The sequence below is a fragment of the Camelina sativa genome, chromosome 11 (assembly GCF_030686135.1).
Source record: "Camelina sativa cultivar CO46 ecotype springtype chromosome 11, ASM3068613v1".
Taxonomy (NCBI): Eukaryota; Viridiplantae; Streptophyta; class Magnoliopsida; order Brassicales; family Brassicaceae; genus Camelina; species Camelina sativa.
The window spans coordinates 14,936,156-14,950,090 of record NC_141890.1 but is presented as its reverse complement, the minus strand read 5'-3'; the positions used below and the strand labels follow the sequence as shown (position 1 = coordinate 14,950,090).

The 13,935-nt window shown below is 38.0% G+C and overlaps 1 protein-coding gene across 1 annotated transcript; it reads left to right on the top strand.

Moving 5' to 3' along the window:
- The first annotated feature begins 268 nt into the window (after window positions 1-268).
- Window positions 269-1,294, top strand: LOC104728024 (uncharacterized). The gene has a single exon (XM_010447066.2). The coding sequence runs from the start codon at window positions 269-271 to the stop codon at window positions 1,292-1,294; it is 1,026 nt and encodes a 341-aa protein (XP_010445368.2).
- The last annotated feature ends 12,641 nt before the right edge of the window (window positions 1,295-13,935 follow it).

The window sequence follows — 13,935 nt, the reverse complement described above, 5'->3', positions numbered from 1 at the left end:
CGAATTTGTTTATTCAAAATTTCTTTAAATTCCTTTAAATTCAAGAATATATATATGATATATTTACAGAGTAAAAAGACTATGTCTCCTCCTTGATCATAATGGTAGGCTCTGCCTGCTTGATCATATAGATCTACATTCTTGATCAGAAAGATAGGCTCTGCCTTCTCGATCATATGTTAAGATTTATATTATATTATGGAAGACTTTGCCTCCTCAAAATCTCATGAATAAATTAATAACGGACTTATTATTCATGTAGATAATTATGTCAAATCTCGCCAGACTCGAAATCCTTGCCCTTGATGTATCTGGAAAAAATTATATGACATGGGCATCGGATGCACAAATGCATCTGAGATCGGATGGGGTTTTAAGCACCATAGATCCGTCGGAAACGACGTCAGATGAGGATAAGGCCAAGGCCATGGTGTTTTTACGCCACCACCTCCACGATAATCTGAAAAACGAGTACATCACGAAAGAAGATCCTGTAGATCTTTGGCAATCACTCAAAGATAGGTTTGATCACCAGAAATATGTGATCTTACCAAAGGCTAGACATGAGTGGTTAAATCTCCGGTTCTTGGATTACAAAAGTGTCGTTGAATTTAATTCCGCTATGTTCGGAATCACCTCCAGGATGGCTTTGTGTGGCGAAGAAGTGAGCGATTATGATATGATCGAAAAAACGCTCTCAACTTTTCATCTTAGAAATGTAATCCTGCAAGAACAATACCGGACCAAAGGATACACTCGATATTCTGAGTTAATGCACGTTCTTCTTGTTGCTGAACAAAATAATCAACTCGTGATGCTGAATCATCAAACTCGTCCAACTGGATCACCTCCACTTCCAGAAGTGAATGTCGCTTCATCCAGTTATAATAATTGGCAAGGACAAGGACGCGGACGCGGTCGAGGCCGTGGCCGTGGTCGTGGGCGTGGAGGAGGTCGTGGCCGAGGTAGAGGAAGAGGTCACTATCGTAATAGCTTCAACGTTGGCAAAGCCAAAAACGATCTTCATGTAAATGATGCCAGCCGCGTTATAAAGAAAAAAGATGAGAGTATTTGTTACAGATGCGGCATGAAAGGTCATTGGTACCAAACTTGTCGTATACCAAAGCATTTGGCCGATCTATATCAAGCATCTCAAAAGGAAAAAGAAAGAGACGTTGAGACCAATCTGATCTCAAATGAAGCCGGACCTTCCTACCATGGTCTCAATGATAAAACTCATCTGGATATCGCAGATTTCCTCGTCAATCAAGAGAGTGGAAAATCATGCGATTAAAATCTTTATGTAAAATATTCTTGTAAAACTTTTGGTGTTTAAAGTCTTTTTGTAATATATTTTAAATCTCCTAAGACTTTGTTATATATTAATGCATATTTTATGAATGTTTTATCTCCAGAAAATGTCAACTTTTGAGATTAAGGATGAAGAAATGTGTCTAGCAGATAGTGCTACTATGCACTCAATATTTAGAAATAAAAAATATTTCTCCTCTCTCAAAATGAATGACTCCGCTAAAGCGTGAGCACTATATCTGGAAATGCAAAGATTATAATGGGTTTTGGCGAAGCCAATTTTTCAATGCCAAGGGGAAAAAAATTTGAAATAAAAGATGCATTATATTCCCCTAAGTCTCAACGAAACTTGATAAGTTTCAGAGATATCCAAAGAAATGGATATCATATAGAGACTATGAATAAGAATGGCATTGAATATCTTTGCATCAAATCCGAGGAAAAACATATATTGGAAGAGTTACCAATGTTATCCTCTGGATTATATTGCACAAAAAAGAAATGTATTCGCATCGTATGTTACAGTAAACTCAAAGTTTACTAATACGTTTAAGATTTGGCATGAGAGACTTGGACATCCTGGTTCAATCATGATGCGAAAAATTGTGCAAAATTCTAATGGCCACCCGTTAAAAAACCAGAAAATTTATTGTTCTGGTGAGTTTTCATGTGATGCATGTTCTCAAGGAAAACTCATAATTAGGCCATCGCCAACCAAAGTCGGGAATGAATTACCAATATTCTTAGAGAGAATACATGGTGATATATGTGGACCTATTCACCCTTCATGCGGGCCATTTCGTTATTTTATGGTAATGATTGACGCATCTAGTAGATGGTCATATGTGTGTCTTTTGACAACACGAAATACGGCTTTCGCAAAATTCATTTCCCAAATAATCAGGTTAAAAGCACAATTCCCTGATTATGCCATAAAGAAAGTAAGGCTTGACAACGCTGGTGAATTCACTTCACAAGCTTTTAATGAATATTGTATGTCAATGGGAATTGATGTTGAACATCCGGTCCCTCATGTTCATACACAAAATGGCAAGGCTGAATCATTGATTAAACGGTTACAACTCATTGCTAGACCGTTGATATTGAGAACAAAACTCCCAATTTCTATATGGGGTCATGCTATATTGAATGCTGCAGCGTTGGTCCAAAGACGACCAAGTGCATACAATACATATTCCCCTTTACAATTAACGTTTGGTCAAGAACCAAACATTTCTCATCTCCGTGTTTTTGGATGTGCGGTTTATGTTCCTATAGCCCCACCGCAAAAAACAAAAATGGGGCCACAAAGGAGATTGGAAATATACGTCGGTTATGCATCACCAAGTATCATAAATTATCTTGAACCACAAACTGGTGATATGTTTACAGCACGTTTTGCTGATTTCCATTTTAATGAAGATGAATTTCCAGCGTTAGGGGGAGGAATTAAACAGGTACCAAAAGAGATTACATGGAATACACCATCTTTGGTACATCTTGATCTCCCTACGAATCAACGTGAGCTAGAAGTTCAGAAAATTGTACATTTACAAAATTTGGCAAATCAATTACCAGATGCGTTCACAGATACAAAAAGGGTGACAAAATCACATATTCCCGCTGCAAATGCACCATCAAGAGTTGAAATTCCTAGAGAGGAAATTAATGGGAAAAAGGTTAATGAGCCTAAAGTTCAATTGAAACGGGGGAGGCCAATAGGTTCTAAAGATAAAAATCCCCGAAAGAAAAAGAAAATGGGAGACGGAAATGAAAAGGTTCAAGAGAAACCAAGTAAAGAGAAAAGTCATCAGGAAGACGATACAGAAAATTATGAGATCTCTATTAACTATGCCCAAGATGGAAAATTATGGGCTAGAGATGAAATCGATGATGATAATGGAATATTTTCTTTTTCTGTATCTAAAGAAATTGATTATGGAAATGATGATCATGATCCAAGGTCTGTGTCAGAGTGCCAACAAAGGCCTGACTGGGAGAAATGGAAAAGTGCAATGCAAACTGAGTTGTTCTCCCTTAATAAAATAAATGTCTTCGGACCTATTGTCACTGCATCTAATGATATAAAACCTGTTGGGTGCAAGTGGGTTTTCGTGAGAAAGAGAAATGAGAAAGATGAGATAACACGATATAAAGCCCGACTTGTTGCACAAGGCTTTTCTCAAAGGCAGGGAGTTGATTATGAGGAAACATATTCTCCGGTCATGGATGCAATTACATTCAGGTACTTAATGAATCTAACAGCTTCTAATAATTTAGAAATGTACCTTATGGATGTAGTGACAGCGTATTTATATGGATCATTGGATAATGAAATACACATGAAAATTCCAGAAGGATTTAAGGTTCCTGAGACTTTAAAAGAAAAGCCTAATGAGATATATGCGGTAAAATTACAGCGATCACTTTACGGATTAAAACAATCCGGACGCATGTGGTATAATCGCTTAAGTGATCACTTATTGAAGAAAGGGTATGTAAATAATGAAATATGCCCTTGCGTCTTTATAAAAAATCCTCATCGGGATTTGTGATCATTGTTGTATATGTTGATGATCTCAATATAATTGGAACTCAAAAGGAGATTGATGATGCTAGAACTCATATGAAAGAAGAATTCAAAATGAAAGATCTTGGAAAGACAAAATTTTGCCTCGGTCTTCAAATAAAACATCTCCAAGATGGAGTATTTGTGCATCAGTCAAATTATACGAAAAAGATTTTAAAGCGCTTTTATATGGATAAAGCGACTCCTTTGAGTACTCCAATGGTCGGTAGGTCTCTGAATGTTGATACAGATCCATTCAGACCTTGTGAAGAGAATGAAGAAATACTTGGTCCCGAAGTACCTTATATGAGTGCTATCGGTGGACTTATGTATCTTGCAAATTGTACCCAACCAGACATTGCATTTGCAACTAATTTACTTGCAAGATACAACTCAGCTCCTACCCGCATGCACTGGAATGGAATTAAGCACATATTCCGCTATCTTCAAGGTACGATTGACTTGGGATTGTTGTATCGAAGAAACTCTACGTTTGGTCTAGTTGGTTTTGCAGATGCAGGATATTTATCGGATCCACATAAATCTCGATCCCAAACTGGATACGTTTTCACAATTGGAGGAACTGCAATCTCGTGGCGTTCACAAAAACAGACTTTGGTCGCCACCTCTTCGAACCACGCAGAACTAATAGCGCTTCATGAAGCATGCAGAGAATGTGTATGGCTCAGATCCATGTCAAACCATATAAAAGATGCAAGTGGAATGGTCAGCAGTAAGGAGCCAACGACACTATACGAAGACAATGCAGCTTGTGTCGCTCAAATCAAAGAAGGTTATATCAAGAGCGACAGAACAAAACATATTCCTCCAAGATTCTTCTCCTACGCTCAAGAACTCGAGAAGAACAAAGAAGTCAATATCCAATATATCCGATCAAGTGACAACGCAGCAGATCTCTTTACAAAATCGCTTCCGACTACCATATTCAGGAAGTATATTCATAGCATCGAAATGCGTCATCTACGAGATCTTTGAAGAAAAGACCACTCATATCTTTTCCAGGGGGAGATTACGTCACTGTACTCTTTTTTCCTTGTCATGGTTTTTATCTCAATAGGTTTTTCCATGATAAGGTTTTTAACGAGGCAGTACGTAATTCTCTAGTGATGAATATTCAAGGGGGAGTGTTATAAAGAAGTGATTATTCATCACTAAACATGACACATGTTTTAACACTTGTCATGTTTCTCTCTTTTGATTAGGTAACTCATCCTTAATTGTGTGCCTATAAATATGTGATGAGAGGAAACATTATATGTGGTTGTGGAATACAACTTTTGCTTTCTTATTACAAGTCCTCTTTCCTTCTCTTAATATTATTCTCATTCTCTCCTTTAATTCTCCACCACTCATTTAAGTACTAAGAAATCTGATATATATATATATTAAGATCTCTTTTATATGAGAGATAATATTAATAGCCCAATACACCCACGTTGTTTTAAAGAACTCGGCGGATTCTCAAAAAAAAAGACAATTGAGATCCAGAGGTAGAAGACGATTCAGACGTAAAAACTAAAAATTGATGCCCCTAAGATTACAAAGAAAACATGATGCCTAAAGCTTCTGCTTCACCAGCTTCTGGTCTGGGCCGGCTCTGATTATGGGGAATATATACTGTTATTAACATATCTATGTGCTAGCATCCCAAAAGCATATCTATCCAAAACGTATGAATATAGTGCTTCAAAATTGGATTTCTAGTCTGGAAAATAAAGTATGTAGCCAATGTAAACAAGCTAATCATGAGTAATAGCACGAAGAAAATTCACATAGATATGACCTACCCTTGCTTTAGGCTTCTGAAGAAGGACATCTTCACGAGTATAACCGATTGACCGGCAGTCTCCATGAACACGGAAAACGGCTTTCTGGATGATTAGCTAGAGATGAAATATTATTAATAACGCTTTTTTTTTGGTAAAATTAATAAAGTTGTAGTATGATATTAATGGGCATTTTCTTTTAATATTTCCATTATGGGGTTTTTTTCGTCTTTGGGTGAGATTTAATTATTTTGTAGGTTTAAATCTAAGTTGAATTCACACGCGAATTAGAAGTCAATGTTATTATATAAACCTTAGTTTTCAAAGTTAGTAATTCACATTATCGCGACACGTGTCAATTTTAACGATTAGAGATTTTGCTCTGTGTTATACAAAAAACTTTGTTTAAACAAATTTTAAAATTAAAAAGATAATCATAAGAAATTAAAAAATTTAAACAATTTTAATAAATATAAAATATAGTTCTTATATGTATATAAAAAGATAATATTAATTCTAATTTTAAATTACTAATTCTATAAGAAAAAAAATTAAGAAAATTATACAATCAATTACTATAATACCATAATTAAATAAATTATACCGTTAATTATTAATCCTAAAAGAAAGAGGATTGTAGATATTCACCTTTATATAAACAAATAAATTGTCTCATAACAAAACAGTTTCTTTCAAATACACCACATTAAACTTCGTTATATTATTAAAACTTTTTCAATAATTTATGAAGCTATCTCATTTTTATGAGGATATTTCATATTGTAAAATAAAGCTACGTGACAATTTTATAAATATATTGTATTTTTTCTCTCTTTTTGGGTCAAAATTTAACTATGAGATCAATGTTTTCTTTAAAAAATCATTTGTTTAGGTAATCTAGATCATATGTTTACATATTATGCATATATTCTTTGTTATTGGGATTAGTAAATTTACCTTTAAATTCATCTTTCTTTCTGACTTACAGGAATAAAAAATTGAGAAAATATTAAACTTTTATGAATTTTCAATGAATTTATTCTAATGTTAGTATAGTTTATTTAAAATTTGTTGGACTATTACGTATGAGTTTACAAAATATGAAACAACTCTATTTAAGATATTGTTACTTGTCAAATATCAGATAATATTAGTTTTCAATTTGTCCCTTCAGGGACATCTGATGAATTAGTTTTCAGTTTTTTCTTTGAGAATTATATTTTATTAATTTTTAGTTGTTTTTAATATTAAGTAAGATATAAATTTGATGCAATACATTTTTTTTTTGGTACAAGAAAATGAAGAGAAACAAGAATTATTATGATAATACAGCTAAGCGTTAAATATATTTTGATTAGTTCGTTTCTATTTAATATGTATACATAAGAAAAAATATCTATATAATATTTTTAATTAGTAGTTACATGAATATGTGATATCACAAATAATGTATGATAAAATTTATGGCCTAAAAATACAAAAAAAAATGGAAAGGGATTTCAAGGTTAGTAACATTAAATCAATGTTTAAATTCATATATATATATATATATATATATATATATATATATATATAATATTATACAAATCATAGCAAATTAGTAAAAAGAACAAATCAGTAGAAAACAGAGAGTAAGTTTTAATATATTCTATATACTCATGTTCTTACAGGAAAACGAAATCAAATATATATAATCAATTATCAAAGTTAACTATTTCAAAAAATTAGTTTTTCTGTGCAATTGTCCCATGGATCGCTTACCTAGGAATATGTTATACAGTTAATTATCTGATCCTGTTTTTGTAACCTGAATTTTAATTGATTGAATTGTCATATTCTTCTTGACCGGGATTAAATTAAGACAAATCTAATGTCGGCCTAATTTTTGTTTTTTGTACTCTATTGTCTTTGATGATACTGTGTTTTGTTCTGGATAACATCGGAAATATCAAATTACAATAATGGGTTCTAGGAAAAATTAAAATACCGAATATTTAAAAATTATCTATTTAACATGATCTGTTTAGTGGAATGTAATTTTTGTTAAATTTAAAAGAAATAAAAAAATAAATTTAAACTCAAAAATACATTATACACATAAGTTAAATTATTGACACTGTACTTTGGAAATCTTTTTCTTTAGCTTTGGTTAAAACTTAAAAGAATTGGTATCAAGATGTATACATATATACATATGTTTGATATATGTCATTTATATAGTTTATGGAAAAAAACTCGGAAATTTTTGTTGAAGCAGCTCATACATTCACTTTACTCTTAACTTCAAAATATCTTCACTCCTAGGAAAACATCCCAAAAAAGAATTAACAAAACAGTTAATTAGTTATGTTAATAGCTAGGCTCTATTCCTCTAATTTAGCTTGTTCATAAAAAATATATTTTTTTTAGTTCATAAATTTAGCTTGTGCACTGCTCTCTTCATTTTAGAATTTAGTAGAGCTGAGGTTGTATTTTTCTATGTTTATGATGGTCACCAAAAATTTGGTGTTTTTAATTTTTTTATCAATGTTTTGTTTAGTAAGAATGGTTAAATATGACCTATTAAAACATCGACTGATTTTTTTATATAGGTTTTATCCCAAAAAAAAAGTTATTTTACAATTCTATTTTCAGTGAGATTTTGTCATTTATCAAAATCAAAATTTATTAATTAGAGGAAATACTATTTAATAAATATTTAAGCAAATTCCAAAATTCCCTTAGATATATATAAGTTTTCAAAAACAAAACGGTATGGCAGTATTTTATTAGGAAAAATAATATATTAATCGATATATTAAACGGTATAAATATTAATCTTTATTGATGATATTTGAAATTTGAATAGTAATCGATATACTTATTTTAGTTTAATTTGATCTTGAGATTTTGTTTTAAACCGGAGTTCAATTGTACACATTTTATTTTGCAACTAGATTAGAGTTCGTGCTAGAGCACAGGTTGAAATTTATTTTATTTATATTATAATTATAGAATAAATTTTTAATTTATATGATTGTTTTTAAAAGTTTTTTGGATAAAACATTATGCAATAAACTCATATGCTAAATATGATGGCTTGAAAAAACCTACAAACATGGAAAACCTTATGGAATGCACGCATAACCTCATGTAACTCCAGTCTATAAGCCACTGGTCCAACACGCTCAATCACTCTGAACGGACCCATATACCTCGGACTCAACTTAGTCTCAGTCAATGACCTGTTCGGACCCCGCAACATGACCATCTTGAGGTACACTCTGTCTCCTACCTGAAACTCAAGATCTCTCCTCCTCCTATCGGCATAACTCCTCTGCCGATCCTGAGCTTCCTTCATATTCAGCTTGAGAACCCGAATCTTCTCTGAGGTCCCCTGAACAAAATCTGCCCCGCAAATGCTCCTCTCCCCCACCTGAGTCCAGCATAACGGTGTACGACACGGCCTCCCATACAAAGCCTCATAAGGAGCCATCTTAATACTCGCCTGATAACTGTTGTTTTAAGCAAACTCTACCAAGCTCAAGTGATCTGCCCAATGGCCTCCCCAATCCAACCCACACATCCTCAGCAAATCCTCCAGCGTCTGGATCGTCCTCTCTGACTGTCCACCACCAAGGCGAAACAAAGGCCACACATCTAGCTAAACCGGACCGCCACCAAGGCGAAACAAATGTCCTAAACAGGACCGTCACAAAGACCAACTGTCCCGAGGACCGCCTAAACAGGCACTCTGGCTAAACAGCCCGCCACAAAGGCCACACATTTGGCTAAACAGCCCGCCACAAAGGCCATACAATTTCTCAAAAGACCGCCACTAAGGCCACACAATGACTAAAAAGTCTGCTACTAAGGCCACACAAGCCCCTCCAAGGCTCTCTCCGCTAAAATGGACAAATTTTAACTAACATAAAACTTTCCACTTTTACCACTTTCCACTTTTGGAAACTTCTATTTCAGGAAACTTTCTTCAAAAACCCCGCCTCACGGAAACTTTGTACCCCAAGCACCACCTCATCTTGTTACTTATTCGCACAACCAACCACCCCAAGCGACCAAGTAAACAAGAGAGATGGGCTGGAATACTCCATTCCCGCTCCAGCCATGGATTACAGATGGGACCAGGGTAGACAAGCTCAAGTCGCGACTTGCTTCTCATACCAATTCTTAAACCTTGCCTTCATCCTCGCCTCAGGCTCCCAAGTCTGCTCCTCAACACCATCACAGTCCCAAAGGACTCTCATCAAAGGAATCATCTTCTTCCGAAGTTCCTTAATCCTCCTCTCGAGAACCCTCACTGGTCTCGCCTCCAAAATCATGTTAGGCTGAACATCCTCAGGAATCTTATCTAACAACTGATAATCCTCACGGAGACACTTCCTCAACATAGAAACATGTAAAACCTTATGGAATGCACACATAACCTCAGATAACTCCAGTGTATAAGCCACTGGTCCAACACGCTCAATCACTCTAAACGGACCCATATACCTCGGACTCAACTTAGTCTCAGTCAATGACCTGTTCGGCCCCCGCAACATGACCATCTTGAGGTACACTCTGTCTCCTACCTGAATCTCAAGATCTCTCCTCCTCCTATCGGCATAACTCCTCTGCCGATCCTGAGCTTCCTTCATGTTCAGCTTGAGAACCCGAATCTTCTCTGAGGTCTCCTGAACAAAATCTGCCCCGTAAATGCTCCTCTCCCCCACCTGAGTCCAGCATAACGGTGTACGACACGACCTCCCATACAAAGCCTCATAAGGAGCCATCTTAATACTCACCTGATAACTGTTGTTGTAAGCAAACTCTATCAAGCTCAAGTGATCTGCCCAATGGCCTCCCCAATCCAACACACACATCCTCAACAAATCCTCCAGCGTCTAGATCGTCCTCTCTGACTGTCCACCACCAAGGCGAAACAAAGGCCACACAACTGGCGAAACATGACTGCCACCAAGGCGAAACAAATGTCCTAAACAGGACCGTCACAAGACCATCTGTCCCGAAGGACCGCCTAAACAGGCACTCTGGCTAAACAACCCACCACAAAGGCCACACATCTGGCTAAACAGCCCGCCACAAAGGCCACACATCTGGCTAAACAGCCCGCCACAAAGGCCACACAGCTGGCTAAACAGTCCGCCACAAAGGCCACACATCTGGCTAAACAGCCCGCCACAAAGGCCACACATCTAGCTAAACAGCCCGCCACAAAGGCCACACAATTTCTGAAAAGACCGCCACTAAGGCCACAAAATGACTAAAAAGTCCGCCACTAAGGCCACAAAAGCCCCTCCAAGGCTCTCTCCGCTAAAATGGACAAATTTTAACTAACATAAAACTTTCCACTTTTACCACTTTCCACTTTTGGAAACTTCTATTTCATGAAACTTTCTTCAAAAACTCCGCCTCACGGAAACTTTGTACCCCAAGCACCACCTCATCTTGTTACTTAGTCGCACAACCAACCACCCCAAGCGACCAAGTAAACAAGAGAGATGGGCTGGAATACTCCATTCCCGCTCCAGCCACGGATTACAGATGGGACCAGGCTAGACAAGCTCAAGTCGCGGCTTGCTTCTCATACCACTTCTTAAACCTTGCCTTCATCCTCGCCTCAGGCTCCCAAGTCTGCTCCTCAACACCATCACAGTCCCAAAGGACTCTCATCAAAGGAATTTTCTTCTTCCGAAGTTCCTTAATCCTCCTCTCGAGAACCCTCACTGGTCTCGCCTCCAAAGTCATGTGAGGCTGAAGATCCTCAGGAATCTTAGCTAACAACTGATCATCATCACGAAGACACTTCCTCAACATAGAAACATGGAAAACCTTATGGAATGCACACATAACCTCAGGTAAATCCAGTCTATAAGCCACTGGTCCAACACGCTCAATCACTCTGAACGGACCCATATACCTCAGACTCAACTTAGTCTCAGTCAATGACCTGTTCGGACCCTGCAACATGGCCATCTTGAGGTACACTCTGTCTCCTACCTGAAACTCAAGATCTCTCCTCCTCCTATCGGCATAACTCCTCTGCCGATCCTGAGCTTCCTTCATGTTCAGCTTGAGAACCCGAATCTTCTCTAAGGTCTCCTGAACAAAATCTGCCCCGTAAATGCTCCTCTCCCCCCACATGAGTCCAGCATAACGGTGTATGACACGGCCTTCCATACAAAACCTCATAAGGAGCCATCTTAATATTCGCCTGGTAATTGTTGTTGTAAGCAAACTCTACCAAGCTCAATTGATCTGCCCAATGGCCTCCCCAATCCAACACACACATCCTCAGCAGATCCTCCAGCGTCTGAATTGTCCTCTCTGATTGTCCATCTGTCTGGGGATGATAAGTTGTACTCATATGCACCTTAGTGCCCATCTCTGCCTGAAACGCTCTCCAGAACACCAAAGTGAACTTAGAATCCCTATCAGACACAATGCTCGCTGGCACCCCATGCAACCTGACTATCTCTTTCACATACTTCTTAGCCAAGACTGTTGCTCCATCAGTCTTCTTAATGGCCAGAAAATGTGCCGACTTAGTCAACCGGTCCATAATGACCCAAATAGCATCAAACGTCCTGGACACTGGCAAACCTACCACGAAGTCCATAGTAATCATATCCCACTTCCACTCCAGAATGGTAAGACTCTTCAGTAACCCTCCTGGAACCTGATGCTCAGCCTTCACTAGCTAGCACACATCGCACCTCGCGACCCAACTAGCTATATCCTTCTTCATCCCGACCCAATGAATGTACCTCTTGAGATCACGGTACATCTTAGTCGCTCCTGGATGAATAGAGAACTTGCTCCCATGAGCCTCTCTCAGGATCTCCTGCCTCAACTCCTCATCATTGGGCACACAAACCCGACCGTGCACCAAGATAGTACCATTATCTGAGACCTGATACTCTGAATCGACATATTTTGAGGCATTCACCAGCCCCAAATCCTTCTCCTGAGCCAACCGCACTCTGCTCCGAAGATCTGCTCTATCAACCGCCTCTAAACCCAACAGTTCCTGAGACACAACACACAAACTCAACGCACCAATTTCTCCTAATAGAGACTCCATCTCCTGCTCCTGAGCCGAATCTACTCTCTTCCGACTCAGAGCATCTGCAACCAAGTTAGCCTTACCAGGATGTTAGGCTATCTCCAAATCATAATCTGCCACCAGCTCCATCCACCGCCTCTGCCTCAAATTCAGCTCGGGATGAGTGAATACATACTTCATGCTCTTATGATCTGTAAACACCTGCACCTTTGCACCATAAAGATAAGATCTCCAAAACTTCAGGGCAAAAACTACAACACCCATCTCCAAAAAATGAGTATGATAGTTGCCCTCATGCTTCCCCAACTACCGCGAAGCGTAGGCAATCACCTTCCCATGCTGCATCAACACACACCCCAAACCAACTCTGGATGCATCTCTGTATAAAGCACATAGGGTTCTCCCTGCTCAGGCAAAGCCAACACTGGCGTAGTAGTCAACATCTCCTACAGGCTTGCAAAGCCTTCCTTATACTCTTGTGACCAAACAATAGGAACATCCTTCCCTGTCAACTTAGTCATAACACGTGCTCTGCTCACAAACCTCCTGTAGTAACCTGCCAAACCGAGAAAACTCTTGATCTCTGTGGCATTATGCGGTCTAGGCCAACCCCTGATAGCCTGAATCTTCTCCGGATCTACAGAAACCCCATCTGCAGACACAATATGATCCAGAAAACCCATTTCACGCTGCCAAAAACTACACTTCCTCAACTTAGCAAACAACTTCTGCTCCCGCAGCTTCTCTAGAACTGCCCTCACATGCACTGCATGCTCCTCAGGACTCTTAGAATAAACCAGGATATCGTCGAAAAAATGATGACAGACACATCCAGAAAACTCCTGAAACACGCTGTTCATCAATCTCATAAACGCTGCTGGCACGTTAGTCAACTTGAAAGGCATCGCCATGAACTCATAAACCCATAACTCGTCCTTCTACTTGACGAACACCACCGACGCTCCCCACGGTGAAGTGATAAGACGAATGAATCCTCTGCTCAACAAATCCTCTTGTTACTTCTTCAGCTCTACTAGACTAATAATCAAGTATGCTGACAACAACTCACCACCACCCGAATATAAACCCCTCTAGCATGTCCAAGGGCCTCTAGTAACTTGCCTCGAAGGAAAACTTCCTCAAGATGGCTTAATCCAAAATTAGCTTCCGCTTAGCAATTCTCCACAGCAAATCATCAATAC

Excerpts from the sequence above, each read along its gene's own strand:
- LOC104728024 (XM_010447066.2), top strand. The coding sequence starts at position 269 with ATGTCAAATCTCGCCAGACTCGAAATCCTTGCCCTTGATGTATCTGGA.